The sequence below is a fragment of the Nicotiana tomentosiformis genome, chromosome 6, assembly GCF_000390325.3.
Source record: "Nicotiana tomentosiformis chromosome 6, ASM39032v3, whole genome shotgun sequence".
Classification (NCBI taxonomy): Eukaryota; Viridiplantae; Streptophyta; class Magnoliopsida; order Solanales; family Solanaceae; genus Nicotiana; species Nicotiana tomentosiformis.
In genome coordinates this window covers 19936076-19953471 of record NC_090817.1, presented here as the reverse complement: position 1 = coordinate 19953471, position 17396 = coordinate 19936076, and the positions used below count along the sequence as shown (strand labels likewise).

The 17396-nt window shown below is 33.5% G+C and overlaps 1 protein-coding gene and 1 pseudogene across 1 annotated transcript; one reads left to right on the top strand and one right to left on the bottom strand.

Moving 5' to 3' along the window:
* The first annotated feature begins 4130 nt into the window (after positions 1 to 4130).
* Positions 4131 to 10061, top strand: LOC104118562 (protein TPX2-like). Its single transcript, XM_009629831.3, has 19 exons — positions 4131 to 4434; positions 5903 to 5993; positions 6095 to 6185; positions 6270 to 6300; positions 6413 to 6575; positions 6700 to 6796; positions 6892 to 7005; positions 7096 to 7389; positions 7523 to 7585; positions 7708 to 7785; positions 7871 to 8026; positions 8114 to 8248; positions 8330 to 8410; positions 8497 to 8616; positions 8710 to 8876; positions 8961 to 9069; positions 9148 to 9207; positions 9290 to 9384; positions 9494 to 10061. Exons 1-19 carry the CDS (start codon positions 4278 to 4280, stop codon positions 9609 to 9611), a joined length of 2220 nt encoding a protein of 739 aa, XP_009628126.1. The 5' UTR covers positions 4131 to 4277; the 3' UTR covers positions 9612 to 10061.
* Positions 10062 to 11553: 1492 nt separating this feature from the next.
* LOC104118561 (L-type lectin-domain containing receptor kinase VII.1-like) lies at positions 11554 to 15226 on the bottom strand (annotated as a pseudogene).
* Between the last annotated feature and the right edge of the window lie 2170 nt (positions 15227 to 17396).

Genomic DNA, 17396 nt, shown 5'->3' with positions numbered 1-17396 from the left:
TATTCACATTTGCTTTTTCGCCGACTGACATTCTAAATTGCTATCTCAAACAACCAAATCAGGAGTCACTGTAGGGAGCAAATAGTTGCAAATTATAATAAGTAAAGGATCTTCATTAAAGCAACAGATGAAAATATGTGTATTTCTTTGATAATATAGATGAAATAACATAAATTATCTGCAATTCATAACCACAAATTGAACTTGAAATATTGACTGAGAGAAGTATTTCATAATTTCAGTAGTATCATTTTTCCGGACTATAAAACTTATTGTATTCTTGAAAAAATCACGTATATAAATGATAAAACATACTAACACTTTCTTACATGAAAGAAAATATCCTAAATTCAGAATATGTAGTACTGCATTGAGGTCATAAAAGCAGTCTAGTACTCTAGTCTTCCCTTGTTAAGATCCTGAACCAACAAATGTGAAGACTTATTATGAACAACTAATAATACCAAGAAACTGCTCAAATAACTCAGACCCTGCCAATCCAAAAAAGAAGAAAGATGATGCAATGCTCCTAAGGTTTTATGGGTATTGTTAATCGAAGAACTCATTCTCACTGGTTATGCCTCCGAAAAACTTGATAATTCCATCCGAAGAATTTTATACGGCAATCAATAGGTTATCACCCATTATCTTTTGTTTAGCACCAGCAGAATTGATTTGGTGGCCGGAGTAATTTTGCACAGCAGTGGGTCTTTATAATGAATGAAAGCTTAAAATTATTATGGAATTTAGAATTGGTAAAGAAATTAATTATAAAAGCAATGAAAAAAGATTACCATGGCGATCAAATGATATAGTAAATGATTTTCACAAGTTTTACAAACTGCTTATTAAACCAATTTTGCCGCTACTTATTATCTCGTTTTCTTGCTACTTTATCTCTTCTGTTCCCTCGTACTGCATGTCCTGGTTAAGAATCAAATGAGATTATTGCGAATAAGTTCTATTGTCCACGTGCTATCTACCTTGTTAATGGACGTTTACATAATTTATACAACTATAATTAGAGATCTATAAAGAAGGAAAATTTTAAATTGCTTGTAAAGGTTCAGACAAAATAAAGAATAATGAAATTTTCTATGACCTTTTTGGCGATTACAAGCACAACTGGGATAATTCATAATTTAATTGTAAAATTTTGAGAAATTGCAAGATAGGCCGTTCGTATAGGATGTATAAGGGACGGTTCTACATCTGCAATATCCTTAGCAGACTTGCAAGCAGCATTAATTAAGACTCACGATCAGGATTTCCATGCTCTTCGGCAAAACAATTGCTCAATAGCTTCGTGAATATTGCCTCACTTTTGCTAGAGGAGTTTCTGTAAAATATATTTCATCGAAGAGTTGCTGTACAATGCAATCGTAGTTTTGTGCCTTTTTACCTAGGGACAAAGAGTGACAATTATTACTTATTACTTATATATATATTAAAGAGACCAAAAAATTGATTTAATATATATATATATATATATATATATATATATAGAGAGAGAGAGAGAGAGAGAGAGATTTTATAAGTCATGTTATTTAATGGAGTGGGGAAAACAAGTTACACTTACTACAATTTCAAAAAGCCAATTACAAGCTCAATCAGAAATTCTTCTGCTCGAAAATAAATGCCAAGATCCAAACCGAGTTATTACAAGAAGCCATAGCTGTTGCTTTCAACTTGAAAGAAATTATCAATCAGAAGGAAACTTTCATGCAAACGCATTGCCTAAATACTGAGTAAAAGTAAACTATTACTACAAGAAACTTTCAAGCTCTCATTCAATTTATTTCCATAAAAGCAAGAGAATTGAGACCAATGCATGGCTCTTCTACTAGGAAATACTGCACCAAGGAAAGATAAAAATAGTTAACAAGTTAGCAAAAAAAGAAGTATCCAGAAGAGCAAAAGAAATAAGTTAATTTCTACATATTATACTCAAATTTTATAATATCTCAGCTAGAAATAAGGATTTAAGATAGAGACTATAATTTGACCTATTATAAATTACTATTTTTATCAGGACATGGTTTATGCTTAGCGTAAATCGATCAGAGTTGTTATTCCCTTATAAGCGATTTAGTAATTTAAAAAATAAGACATATTACCTGTTACAACATGTTGAAATACGTAATGTACCTGGAACAATTCATGTGCTCAGAAATGGGGAAGCTAAGGTTAACTTGACAGTAGCTATAAAGATCAGTAATGCGAGAATCAATATAGCGAGGGTGTTCTCCATTATTCGCCATGTTTTCGATACACTGGCAAATCCTTTGAGCTCCTCCTGACTCCTCTCTTGCTATAAAATTTAGATTGTTTAGAGAATCACAACATTGAGATGATGGTGTAAGATCTATCCCATCAACAAAAGTTTCACACAAGGTGAAGTTACTATTGATATCTGAACAGTTGTCTGAATTGAGATCACAAGCCAAGCTTGTTGTTGAAAGTGCTAGAAAAAACACAAGAAAAGCCACAAAATAGGCCATTACTATAATAGTTGCTAAAGAGGTTTCAAAATTTTGTTGAGTTGTTTAAGGAATTGAGAATGGTCGAGTTGTGTTTGTATTTGCTTAATTTATAAAGTTAGTGATAGTAAATGATGTAGGCGTTACAGGAAAAATTGGTCAAGTCTTTTATTTATTGTTCTATTCTTCTGTTCTTTATATATATCATAAATATTATCTGATGTTAAGGAGCTCTAATGTTGGTTAGAGTATATGTCATAACAGATAAATTGAAGACATATTAACAACATTTCTAAAGCCTGTTGACTATACTCCCACCCGAAACACCCTAACAGAAGAAGGACTTAATTGCGACTCTCTTCCAAGTAAATATTTACCCGTAAAAGAAAAAATTAATCAACAAAAGAAAATTCAACATCTAGATGAGTTTGGTAGTAATTAAATTTGAAAGATGAGAGAAGCGAGATTGAGATAGTTTGAGCATGTGAAAAGGAGATTTTAGAAGCTTATATAAATCTTTAGAATATAAATTTTTCCCCTTATTGATTCGTAGAAATATGTCTTTCTTTCTTTCTTTCTTTCTTTCTTTCTTTCGGTCGGTGTTGATTGGGTGTATATTATACACGTGATATTCTACATTCTAAAAATTTAAGAAGATAGAAAAGGATCATTATATTCAAAATAATACTAGAAGTAAATAGATAGCTTAAAAGCAAAAAAGAATTGAGGGTATGCCCTCTTTTCTCAATTTTAATATATATATATATATGGGTGTTGGTCTAATACCCCTTTTACTCTTTCGGGTTGTTTGGTATAATGGATAAGTAAAAATAATCCTGAGATAAAAATTTAGTATCATCTTATCTCTTGTTTGGTTACTAATCGTGGATAAGTTATCCCAAAATTAAAAAAATAGTACCAGGATAACTTATACCTGCCAGAGGATGGAATAATAATCCCAAGATAAGTTATTCAAGATAAAGCAGTAAAATTTACAATTTTAAGATTAATAAACATACCAAACAGTCAATAAGAAATAATACCATAATAACTAATCTCAGCATAACTAATTTCAATATAACTAATCTCATCATAACTAATTCTTGCATAACTTGTCTTCAAACCAAACGACCCCTTTGTGTTTTTCTACTTCTAACTACATCGCATTTTATGTGGCCTTAAGTTTATATAAAAAAATTTAAAAAAACTTGTGGTCTAAAATAACCCATAGACATTTGTCTGACTTGCTTCCTGTTTAGTATTTCTTAAGCCCAGGGCCTATTGCGAACAACATCTCTACCTTCACAAGGTAGATGTAAGGTTTGCGTACACATTACCTTTCTCAGACCCTACTTATGAGATTATACTGAGTTTGTTGTTGTTGTTATAGACATTTGTCTCGCGGGAATTTTACAATTAGATTACTTCAAAATATAGAAATGTATATTTTTTGTTAAACGGACCTAAAAAAGAAAGCCTGTCACATAAACTGAGACAAAATGATCAAATGAAAATAAAGCGATAAAAAGAAAACCAAATGTTAGAAAAACGTTCATTTCATTTAGTTTAGCCTGAATTTAGGACACCTGACCAAACGACGTCGTTGCCCTTTGAGTCTATATATTCACAAATCACAATCGATTATAGCCGTTGGCCCGTTACTAGAGTGGCCTCGTTCCAACAGTCGCCTCTCCTTTCTAAAAAGAAAAATTCGACCGTTGAACACAAAAATATTACTCACAAATCTTACAAATATCAAATACAGAACCACAAATCTCTCTCTCTAAATTGGAACAAATGGCAACAGTAGTAGATGATCCGAACTTGTTCATAATCGACGAGGCGTACGAGTTCTCAGCACCAAAATACTATAATTTCATTGATGAAGAAACAGAAGAGGACACACGAAAAGCTGAACATTGGTTCCAGATTACAAGCAGCTACGCCCCTTCTCGTACGTTTCATATATTAATTAAACTTTAACGGTTCTTTAAATTTTGACCCTTTACACTTCCTGGGTTTTGTATGTCTTACAGATTGGTAGTGGATAAAGTATAGATTCTTTAATTTTGTTTTGTCTGAATTCTTATCATGTTTATGTTACTCACAACTTAATTACAGTTACTTTATATTTCATTACAAACATGAAATGCAAATTGATAATTTGTTGCTTCCCCCAAATTGATTTACTTTTTTTTTCCTCCAACTTAATGGAATCCTTTATAATACAGGTAAATTGTATTGCATATTTAAGAATTAGGTTCTTTTGATTTCGACCCTTTAAACTTATAGGGTTTCGTATTTCGGAGTTAATTTGGCAGTTGGATAAGTGCGGATTCTTTAATTTACTTTGTCTGAGTTCTGGTCATGTTTATGTTACTTGCACAAATTTACTTCGTCCAAAATTTTAATGGTTGAAGAATGGTGATACAGATAGGAGTCTAGATATAATTGGATGTTAAATTTAGGTTCATTGACCTCCACATTGCTTCTTTGCTATTTCCCCCAAATTGATTTACTTTTTTTCTCCCAACTTAATGGAATCCGTTATAATATACCAGTCAATGTGAAATAGACAGCTATTGGGTAGTTCAGATGCCTTATTAAGTCTTATATATATACTTTAAGAGGCATCCCAATCTCACCATTTTACCTTCTTGTTTCTTAAGCCGAGGGTCTACCGGAAACAACCTCTACCTTCACAAGGTAGGAATAAGGCCTGCGTACACACTACCGTATACACTACCCTCCCCAGACCTTACTTGTGTGATTACACTGGGTTTGTTGTTGTTGTTGTTGTTGTTGTTGCTGCAGCATCCCGATCTCCCCATTTGATTTTGGCTGTGAAAAGCTTCAAGTACACGCGCAGTAGTTTAGTGTATAAGGAACTTTAAGAAATTATCATTTGTGCTTCACAACAATTACTGGTCTTGTTACCCTGTGAAACCAACCAAGACCGAATACTTAGCCCCCTATTGTTGTTGGGTTGGGTTAAGCTTTGATCCCATTGAACAATGTCCGGCTGATTAGGTAGGTTTGATTTGGAACTGGAAAAGGTTTTAGAAAAAGAGAATGTTACGTTTTTCAGTATACAACTGACATAGCCTTCAGAATGCAAATTCAATGTCACACAATTTTGAGGCCTATTTTGTACTTCAAGAGATGAAAAATTGAGGGTGCCAATTAGTTGCAGGAAAATTTGTACATTGGTTTATCGATGGGATAATTCTCTTACCATTTCAACTGTGTTTATCCATGGAATACTTCTGTTTCGTTGTATGCACTGTAAGTGGAGATTGGTAATGATGTCCCAGGAAATAGGAGTGTTTATGTTGCTGCATTGATTTCTTAGTATTTTTATTATTAGAGTACCAATATGAGATGACATGTTGATTTTATTCTTTTTGTGTTGATCTGTCCAGCTTTTATGCCAAGAATCAAGACTGGTAGAACGGTTCAACTTGAGAGCCTATGTGATTTCACTGATGCTGAGGAATTGCAGGATAATACAAGGTCAACAACTTTACATTAATGCAAAAACTTCAGGGTTCTTATCTCGTTTGGAATTATGTTCTATTTGGGTTTCAATGTACTTATTTTACTGTCTGAAACAGGCCTGCGGTTGAGCTCACTTCTTCTGAAAATAAGGAAGAGGTAACACCAAATTTGATCAGACCAGAACATGGTACAAGTCTTCCTGATCCGGTATGCGTCCATAACTTGTATAGCAGAAGCACCATATGCCCCTTTTGAAACCTATATCTTATTGTGTGCTTTATAAAATTCCAGGAATCTAAAGAGATGCAATCTACTGTCCGAGGTTAGTAGTTCTATCGATCCCATTTTTGATGAGTCCCTTTCGTTTTATTCCCCCCTTCGTCTTGAAATGATTTGGCTGATAAAGCATCTAATTTAGCACCTTCGTGTGACAGAAACTTGTACGCCACAACCACCAACGATATCATCTCAGAAGAATGGCTCGCGGAATACTGATTCCAAGAGGCAACAGTCAGCCAAAAAGATTGCAAGCATACTTAGAAACCCTTCAGAATTAAAGTCAAAAACTCAATCGCAACAGTCACATGGGAGTAAAAGGTAAGTGACTTACTGCTGTAGTAGCTTGTTGTGACTCTGATATTCTTAATGCTCTTGCTGTTCTTTGGCCACAAACATGTTTTTGTCCCAATAAAGTTGGTGGATTTCATTTGCTGCTGCACAGGCAATCAATCATGAAAAGTTCTGTTGGAACTCCAAATTTTGCTCAAGAAAACCAAGCAATAAAGAGACAAAAACTAGAAGAGGGAAAATCCAGAAAGGTAGTCTCCTCTCTATATCTTCTCTGGATGTGCATTATGCGGAAGATTTCGTACTTTATCTAATCTTGCTGTTTCTTTCTTCCCAAATTTTCTAGATTCTTGATATCAAACTCCAACATTTGCCACATAAAACAAGACTTGGGGTAGCTAACAACAGCTGCTCTAACTTATCCTCTTCAGCAGCTAAAGCTCAAAAAGGGGAGAGAAAGGTTTTTATCATGGACTCTCTCTCTTTTCTTGCATCTAGTTACATGCAAATTTGAATATTCTCAATCTAACTTAAATTTTATGCTGTAAAGATGTATGTTAGGCAACGACAACCTGTTGCGCCATTTGTTTCAACAGCAGAAATGATGATGAAGTTCCAATCTAGCACAAGAAAAATGTCACTATCGTGCATAAGCAATTCTACCCAGGATAATCCAACTGAATCAGCATGGAGGAAGCCTCAACTTACAATAACCAGGCCTAAAGAACCCAAATTTAAAACAGCTCAACGCGTCCGTCCAACAACAGTGAAGAGTTCAGCTGAGCTTGAGGAAGAAATGATGGCCAAACTTCCACAGTTTAAGGCTCGCCCAGTTAATAAAAAGGTAGCTCATGTTACACATAGTATTTGGCAATTGATTATGGAAACTCAAAACTCTACCAGCAATCACACCTTTGGTTTTTAATCTTTTCTTTTGTCCGTACCATCTGACGTTGTTTTATATATATGATAAACAGATTATGAAAGCTCCAACTCAAGCTGCATTACCTAAAAGTATACCCCAACTTCCAGAATTTAAGGTATAGTATGTATACCGATTTCCAAGAAAGCAACGATTTGAGAGGAAAGTTGCATACCAGGAGCATTCCATTTTAATATCTTTACCAGGAGCATTCCATTTTAATATCTTTACCTTGTGCAGGAGTTTCGCTTGGAAACAATGGCAAGGGCCAATAAGAATGCAGATACAACTTCAGTTCAATCAATAGAATCTTCTCAGGTAACGCAAGTACTGCCTGTAATAACTCAATGAAAACAATAACTTGCTTTAATTATTGACTGGAAACAAAATCATTTGATCTCAGAATCATCAGTGGCAGCTGCATATTACAGCGCCTAAATCACCTGTTCTTATAACAGCACTAAGAGCACGGCCTCCAAAGATTAAAAGCACAGAAGAACTGGAAAAGGATGAACTTGAAAAAGCTCCCAATTTCAAGGCAAGGCCTTTGAATAGGAAGGTAACCACATCCGCGCTTATCGCCTACTGGATTCTTCTGGTGATCTATTTTTTCTTTTTCAATTTTCCTTACTTTTTCAAACTGCAGATATTTGAAAGTAAAGGAGCTTTGGGAGTGTTCTGCAACACAAGGAAGCAGGTGACTGTGCCTCAAGAATTTCACTTTGCTACAGATGAAAGGATTCCACCAACTCCAACAAACTTTGATGATCTCTTTGACAAGGTTTTAATCATATTTCTTTTTGAACTTCTCGCTTATTTAACTACCTCCCCTGTTTCTCATTGTTTTGTTCCGTATTTTCAGCTTTCCTTGAATTCTGAATCTCAAAATGACAAGACTATTCCGAGAAACACTATACCAAATCCTTTTCATCTTTACACTGAGGTATGCCTCGGATAATTTTACGTTTTTGTTCTTTTCTTAGCTGAAAAAATAACTCCTCTTAAATTGGCATTTTCCTGAATATTTAGGAGCGAGGGGTTGAGAAGGAGAGGAAGTTGTTTACTGAAGTTCTACAGAAACAGATGGAGGAAGAAAGGTCCAGAAATCCCAAAGCAACTCCGTATCCTTGCACCACTGATTATCCCGTGGTATGAAAATTCTGTACCAATTTCTTTGATATCTATCGTTAACCCTCTTCACAAACCTGAGTTTGCTCATTTTATTATGGTATCCTTTGCCAGATTCCACCAAAACCAGAACCAAAAGCGTGCACAAAACCAGAACCTTTCGAACTTGAGAGTCTCGTTAGGCATGAACAGGAAATGAGAAGGGAAATGGAAGAAAAGCAGAGATTGGAGGAGGAAGAAGCTAAAATGAGATTATTCAAGGCACAGCCAGTCTTGATTGAGTAAGAACTTTGAAGAATAAATCTTCTACAGTCTGGTTTTAGTAATACTGAAAGATGGCTAATATTATCTACCTAATAATGCAGGGACCCAATTCCAGTTCCGGAGAAAGAACGGAAACCCTTAACTGAGGTTCAGGAATTCAATCTACATGCAGATCACCGTGCTGCTGACAGAGCTGAATTTGATAAGAAGGTAATCTTTTCCCCCCCTGTGGACGTTCTTATACTTTCGCATGTTTCTTGCACACTCACCTTATAAGTTGCTCTACAGATTGAGGAGAAAGAAATTATGCATAAGCGGTATAGAGAGGAAGCAGAAAATGCAAGAATGGTATGCTGCCCATACTATCAACTTACACTATTCATAGACACTTAAAAGTTTGTACACTAATTCTAATTTCCGAAATGTATAGATGGAAGAGGAGAAGGCCTTGAAACAACTAAGGAGAAGTTTGGTGCACCATGCAACACCTATGCCTAACTTTGATCATCCTTTCATACCGCAAAGGTATGCATATTGGAAATTTTGTACTATCTTTTTTGTTTCTTTTTTACACCTTTCCTTTTCCTTGTCTTCCTCATACACTAAGATGACATTTAAATCTATATACACACAGCAAGTCTTCCAAACAAGTGACGAGATCAAGTTCCCCAGAGCTACAGTTTATTAAAAGGAGGAAAGAGATGAGGAAAACAGTCTGTCCCTATGCAGCAGCTGCCTCTCAAATGAGGTGATTGCGACTGATCAATTCAAAACCAGAGAGATGATGTTCAAGAATGGTTGAACCCTAACCCCAATCTCAGACTCTGCACTTATAATAACCTAATTATAATACTCAATTAGCTTAGCATATTAAAAATGACAAGTAGTTTAGCTTTGTATCCAAAAACCAACAACAAAATATTAGAGATTGGTGGTGAAGAAGGAAGAAATATCAACTTCATATATTCTTATTGTTTTAGGACATCAAAAACACCTTGTCCCCTATGAAAGTGAAGTTTATTTCTCAGTTCCATAATCGCGCAACTTTATGCAATTGTAAAATCATGGATCTATGAGGTAAATCCACCTATCTGAACTAATTTGGAACTAAAGTTGAAATGATTAATATGGATGTGTAGTATCAGGTCTTCTAAAAAATACTGAATTTAGTTTCTCTTTGTTTGGAGTAACTTTCGAGTAATGCTGTTTAGTCTATCTATACGTAGATGGATATTCTAACAAAGAAGCCAATAGTCTCAATAAATACGCATCTACTGCGAAGGATAATAATCCTCCCTCAGAGAGCTAAATGTGAGGCAAACAAAATTTTTTCAATATTAGATGCAAGATAGACAAATTTCATTGGTTGATACCAGTTGATGGATTCTTGGCATATATTATGAAATACTAATCATCTGCAGGAAATATAGTGAAATCTGGTTATTTAATTATTTGTATGTATTGGTGTTCCTTTTATATTTTGTGTGCATTTTGAGTAAAAATAATGGATGCACTTACATCTCCTGCTAGCACGTTGCGTCCATTGTCATAGGGCCAGAGCTAGGTGAGCAGAACGGTGTTCGGCCGAACCCCCTTCGTTGAAAATTACACTATATATTAGATGTTGAATCCCCATAGCTTCTTGGTGTGTTTATTTTTATTTTTTATTTTTGAATTTCCTCGATGAACATCGTGCGTCCGCCACTAGTCGTGCTTCAATTGGTTTTTGATCAAACCATAAAAAAAGACTATTCCTTATACAACTTTTGATCACCTCAAGTCTTTGCTATGAAACAAAGCTTATCCCTTCAAATTCAAGTCAAAATCCTTCCCCACTTAATCCCTATTGTCTCTTTTTAATCCCACTTCAAACAACTGAGAAAGCTACATGTAAGGAGAGAGGTCCATGTCATGCATATCTTCTAGTAAATCGAGAGGAGTACTTCTAGTTAAGAAGTTCGTAATAGTTGAGTGTACTCGAAAGACAAATTCATAATTTAGAGAAGATTGAATTGGAGGAGAATGAACACTATAAGTTATAATCATAGGTGAAGTGTATATTCTATTATCTTAGTCAATTGATTAGAAACCTTTCTCTTTAATTGTACATGTTTCATTTTTTCTTTACTTTATTTCATTTAGTCAACAATCATTCCTCAACTTTTTTGATTTATCAAATACCAGTAAAGCAATATCGAATAGCACAATATAAACCTAATCCTCATGGGATTGATATTATTTATACTATTTTGAACAAGTGCGAACTCTAGTTATACATTGGTACATTAACGCTCGTCAATTTCATGTGTAGATCATTAACATATCTTGTGGGGAAAAATAAAGAAGATAAGGACCAAAATTTCTTGTAAAAACAAAAGAGAAGAAATTATTTATCGGATGTTTTAAAAGTTGGATATACACTGAATAACCTAAAATTATGTTTGGTTTAAATTTTAAAACCATAAAAATATTATTTACAATTATACCCTTGGATTTTAGTATCCTAAATGAGGTTTGATCAGGAGAAAACTTATAATTAAGGGCAGTTTTGTCTTATAAAGGAACTTTAAACATGGTATGACTAATACAAGTATTGTTATCTCATATTGCATTAGATATGAAATAATACATGAATTGATGTATTACTCATACAAGGATTAACTTGCAGAAATTAATAACAAATACCAAACACTAGACAATGAAGTACAACATTTTATACAGCATACCAAACGTTCCCCTAACGTATAAAAAAGAAACGACTACATATATATCTCAAAACCAACCCTTTTTCTTTAGCCATCGTATATAATTGGTTCATGAAGCAGCATTAATGCCAATTCAACCAACACTAAGCCCTGGAAGTAAAGAGATGAAGGTATAACAAGGAGCAGAGTAATGAACAAAAACTAACAATTTTATACCCTTCTGCAGTCTGCAGAGATATTAATTAAACTCACCTACCCTCCACTAGAGTATTTGTCCAAGAAATAGACATGGAAGAACAATAATTGGTCAACATGGTATTAGGTCTTATACTTTCCAGAAGGTATAAATCCATGTCCTCAGCTTCAGATTCATCTACCTCACAGTTCCTTTCAAAGAATTTCACTACTTGTCTTGTGGTTGGCCTAACTTTGGGGTCTAGGCTCGTGCATATCATGCCTAATTGCAATACCTTTAAGGCTTCCTCTTCATTAAATCCTTCATTATTCCTTAATTGATTATCAAAGGCATTACTCAATTCACCCCGTTCCGTTAGTTCCCACAGCCAATCCACTAAAGGTGGCTTGCCTTCCTCTATTGGCCTCCTTCCACACATCACCTCCAATATTAGAACTCCATAACTGAACACATCAGTTTGCGTGGAGGCATAGCCAGTCTTGACAAACTCTGGCGCCAGGTAACCCACTGTCCCAACAACTCGAGACTCGTTAGCCACTTGACCATGATCATGCAGTCTGGCTAGACCAAAATCACCAATTCTTGCATGCATTTCCTTGTCAAGTAAAACATTGCTAGCCTTAATGTCTCTATGCAACACTTTTGCCTCCCACTCTTCATGCAAGTATAGAACCCCTGATGCCACATCTTTCAAAATCTTAATTCTATCTTCAAAACTCGACATGTTTCTCTCGTCACATTCAAACAACCTTTTATCCAAACTCCCATTTTCCATATAATCATAAACCAAAATCAGGCTGCCTCTACCTTTCTTGCACCAGCCTCTTAATGCCACCAAATTTCTGTGCTTTAGCCTACCAAGACTTGAAATCTCAGCCAAGAATTGCCTTTCCCCTTCACTGTTTTCATGAGAAATGCGCTTTACTGCAACCTCTGAACCCCCAGCCAAAACCCCTTTATAAACCTTCCCATTACCTCCAATTCCAATCACAGTATCATCAGCAAAACCCTTTGTTGCAGCATCAATTTCTTGATAAGTAATCCTATGTGGCCAATATTCAAATTCCCAATCTTCCATACCCTCTTTTTCCCTTTTTATTCTCCTATTTCTCTTAATCAGAAATAATGAAGCTACAGAAGTGACCACAACAAGAAAGAAAAGTGACATTGTCATACCTGCAATGAATCCCTTCGATCGATAAACTGGATTAGAAAGCTCAAATGAAGGCAACCCATGAGTGATCAAAGCATCACTTATCGAAAAATTCGAGTTACTAAAACTCCAACCTAAGATCTTGTGACCTTGAGCTTGACCTCTAGTGGATGCTGCGAACCCCACATACATCTCGTCCTCAAAAACTTGAGAAAGATTCAGAGGGAAATCCAACAAAGGTTGCTTAGGCCTTTTCATACCAACTGGTGCCATAGTCACATTAATGTGGAAATCTGCAGAGTCAATCCAAACTTGGTAGTTTCTTCCATTATTCAACTTTAAAGTCTCGAGAGATTTTTCATTTAGGCTACCATTATCATTATACTTATTGTACTTATCAGGCCAATAGCCTGCTTCATGAGCAAACACTGATTCAAGAGAATTGACATCAATTCCAACATGGTTATCATTTATGTCATTGAATTCTTGATCCTTGAAAACATCAAACTCAACCCAAAACACTTGGTTATTGGGAATATCTCCATTTATGAAACCTAAATTTGAATAAATAGCAGCATTAATACCTGTGTGTGGCATAAACAAGAAAACTATGCCACCGCCAAGTGTAATTGGTAGCCTGTCCCTGTAAGGTGCCATTGAAAAAATGAAAGATGTTGAAAAGGGAAGAACATAAGATGAATTTGTTTTTTTTTGTGACAATCTTTGAAGGGTATAGAGCACTACCATCTGAATAGAAAGGTGTGTCAATGGAAAGACTAAGTATTCCGGATTCAAATGTTGCATCCCCATACCTTGACATATCTGATGATATAAAGCTATTGAAGACAAAATCAGTTGCTGAAGCTGATTGAATACTAGAAAGTACGGTTATTAGCAGGTAGAGAAGAAGAGTTTTTAGGTGTTGCTTCATTCTGAGAAAGAAGCACATGTAAAACTCTTGTAAAAAAAATAATATGGGAAGCAGGTAGTTACATAGGAAAAGGGGAATATTAAAAGGATACTTGGCCAAAGATTTGACAAAAAATTCAAAGACAAAAAGTAGCCGCAACTTAAAATAGCATGCACACATATATATATATAAAATTTATATATAATATATGTATAACCGTATATAATATATGTATATCAATTAAAAAAAATAAACAACAAATCTGACCCGCATTTAAAAATCCCAAGATTTTTGAGGACACTGGAAATATCACAAGAAGAATAATCAACTCTTAGTAACTGTTTCAACAAAAAGAAAAAAGGTTAATGATCTGTGTCTAAAGTTGAGGAACTAAGAAAATGACAACAAAGAAAGGCTGCAACACGCAACTGCGAAAATAAAGTTACTTAACTAATTATTGAGGAGGTGGAGAAAGTAAACTGAAGGCTACCAGCTTGAAGAAAAGGAAGTCCGTACCGAAAGTTTGACTCCTCCTTTGGGTGAAAAAGTAAAGCTTGTATTTTTTTTTTCTGTTTTTTGGTCATGTAGATTCATTGAAATAAACAAAAAGCAAAACAATTGGATACAAGGAAAAAACAAATTGAATTGGAAAATATTCCAGCATAAGCTGCATATTGCTGATGTTTTGTACTACTAAAAATAGAGTGGAGAACTGGAGATATTGTCAAAAAAGTAGGACAGCTAGATAAATGGAATTAAAGCAAGAAAGAACCCAAATAATTGCGAAACAACATCCCTACATAGTCATTACACTAATATAATTATCCCATTTATCCCTGCAACTGCAATTACTATAAGTGCATGCTAAAGCTTAATGTTTAAAGCTTAGATCTTTAAGGTTTGCCCCATGCAGTATATTACTACTAAAATTGAACAGATTCTGCAAAAAATATGAAATTCTAACATAGTGTTCTGATGCAAATACCAGAATAACACAGAAGCTTAAACAAGCAAGCAGAGGCACAATAAAATTTAAAGACCTAACTTCAATATACCGGTCTTCACAGTAAAATTCTCCAAAAACGCCTAAATATCAAATCAAGCACCGTTAAAAATACTTTCCCAATACCTTGATGGAGCAAAGCTAGAGCGTTGAAGAACCTAAGTCGAAATCCTTATTTCTCTTCTCAAAAAGTAGTCAGAGCTTTCACAAACTTGAATTTAAGTGTTGAAGACAAAATTAGTGCAAAATCAGAAAGGAATGACGGGTTGCATCACAGAAAGGAGTTAAAATTTAAGAAAGCTGAAGAGAGAGAGAGAGAGAGAACAATGCATTACAAATTCCGAACGGGAGAACAAAGATGAATAGAGGAGGAAAGAATATGATTCAATAGACACACAGCGGCTTAGTCAGCTTGTATTTTCGAGAGGAACAAAAGTTCCTTTTTCCAGTACGATTTTATTATGCACTAATACTATAGAAATATTTATATAATTATTGTAGAATATTTGTAACATAATTATAAATGATATGCACTAATAATATAAAATATTTATATATTTATTGTAGAATACTTGTACGATTTTAATAGTTTTATTTAACAAATATGGATAGATTAAAATTAAAAAAAGTAACATATATTGACAGATCAAATTTACATTTATGGTAGAACTTTTACACTATTAACTATATAGCTTAAATCCTTGAGCATGTTTGGAAAGCTATCGAAGAATTAAATTTATGTGTAAGTACTTAGTTGGGCATGTTTTTCTGACCAAGTATTTCATGTTTGGTCAGCATGAAACCGAATATAATTGAAAGAGTGTAGTAATGTTCTTTAATTCTCAGGAGGAGGTAAAAATTAGTAATAATTACACAAGTGTAATTATAAGCTAATGGAATTTTCTTATTTTTTATTTTTATTTTTTTCAAATATATTATTAGTACTATTCCTTTTATACTATGAGGGTGTTTGGCTAAGTTTATAAGTTGGTCAAACCAGCTTATAAGTGTTTTTCGGCTTATTACGCTTTTGGTAAAGTTAAAAGTGCTTATAAGTCAAAAATAAGCCAAACGCCATAAGCCGGTCACCCCAGCTTATGGATTTTTAGCTTATAAACACTTTAAGTTTGACCAATATTTTTACTATTTTATCCTTAAAATATTCTTTTTAGAACAAAACTCCTACATCGATAATCATTGCCTCAAATATTTTTTCAACCTATCCCCCCCCCCCTCGCGTCCCGCGCCTCTTCAAGTCTGCAATTCTCATTGACTATTTAAGATAAGCGAATCCTCTATTCCTTAGCATATTTGTATCAATATAATTGTATATTAATTTTTGAACTGTATGTAATAAATGAGGACATATCAATTTTTTGGTGTATTATTTTCTAAGTGTTGTGGTGATGAAGACAATGTTTGTTTCCCTTCAAATATTTTATCATATTTAGGTTTATTTTTTACTGAGAAACTTTTGTCAATTTATTAATTATTATAACTTATGATTATATGCTTATCATAAAATAAATTATATTTATCACAAAAATTATCTTATCTAAACACAATTGTATTTAAAATAAAATGACAAATAGAATATTTTGTATTTGAATCGATCTAAAATTTAAAATTTTGAAGAAATTACGCCTTTATAAGTGTAAACAATTATAAGGTTATTTAAGTCATTTTAACAGAAAAAGAGCTTATCAGCACTTTTTATCAAATACTACAGCAGCTTATTATCAATTTCAGCATTTGTATCCAAACACATAACTGCTTATTTATTAAATCAGTTTCAGTACTTAAAGTGTTTTTCAGCACCTAATGCTTATGAGGTACTTCAAATCAACTAGGCTATATTTCTCTTTCATTTCTCTTATCCTCTTGTTCCAACCTTCTAACACTTTGCTTATGGTGTGCTTCCATATAATTTTGCAAGTATCATATTTCACTTCTTCCTTTTTTTATTTTTCTTAGTTGTTAAAGATAATTTCATATTTTATAAATTTTATTTTCTATTCGTTAGTATAAATAATTATTAAAAATCCCTCTAAACTCATATCTATAAAAAATGCAACAAACCATAAATTTTATATTATGTTCATATGAATTGGTAAGAATTTAAATTCATAATTAAATTTTATTAATTATTTTAAATTAAGATATTAGTTATTTAAAAGATAGTCAAGATACTGATTGTTCTTTACGATATTAGTTATCAACATATAATTATTTGATACTTTTATTAGTTATTTATTTATAAGATATCGATTATGTTTTATGATGTTATCTACAATTTATAATTATTTAATATATTTTTACATAAAAATATGTAATTTAAATACCTCAAAATAAATTAACTATTGATACTTATTATTTACGTATATATTTGTCATACAATAAAATTTATCCACATACTAATCTGATTTTTATATTTAACTATTTAATAAATTTATCCATCCAAATATGACAGTGAGAATTACACTGTTATTATTATAGTGTTGTAAGCTAAATACCTTACTAGGAATAGTCTGATGTGCTTGCTGATTATAGCTTTGCTTCGTTACTGTAAT

Bases quoted from the DNA above. Each gene is read 5' to 3' on its own strand.
- LOC104118562 (XM_009629831.3), top strand. From the start codon at position 4,278: ATGGCAACAGTAGTAGATGATCCGAACTTGTTCATAATCGACGAGGCG. The intron at 8,411-8,496 runs GTATGCCTCGGA...CTGAATATTTAG, and splicing joins CTTTTCATCTTTACACTGAG to GAGCGAGGGGTTGAGAAGGA. The intron at 9,385-9,493 runs GTATGCATATTG...ATATACACACAG, and splicing joins CATCCTTTCATACCGCAAAG to CAAGTCTTCCAAACAAGTGA.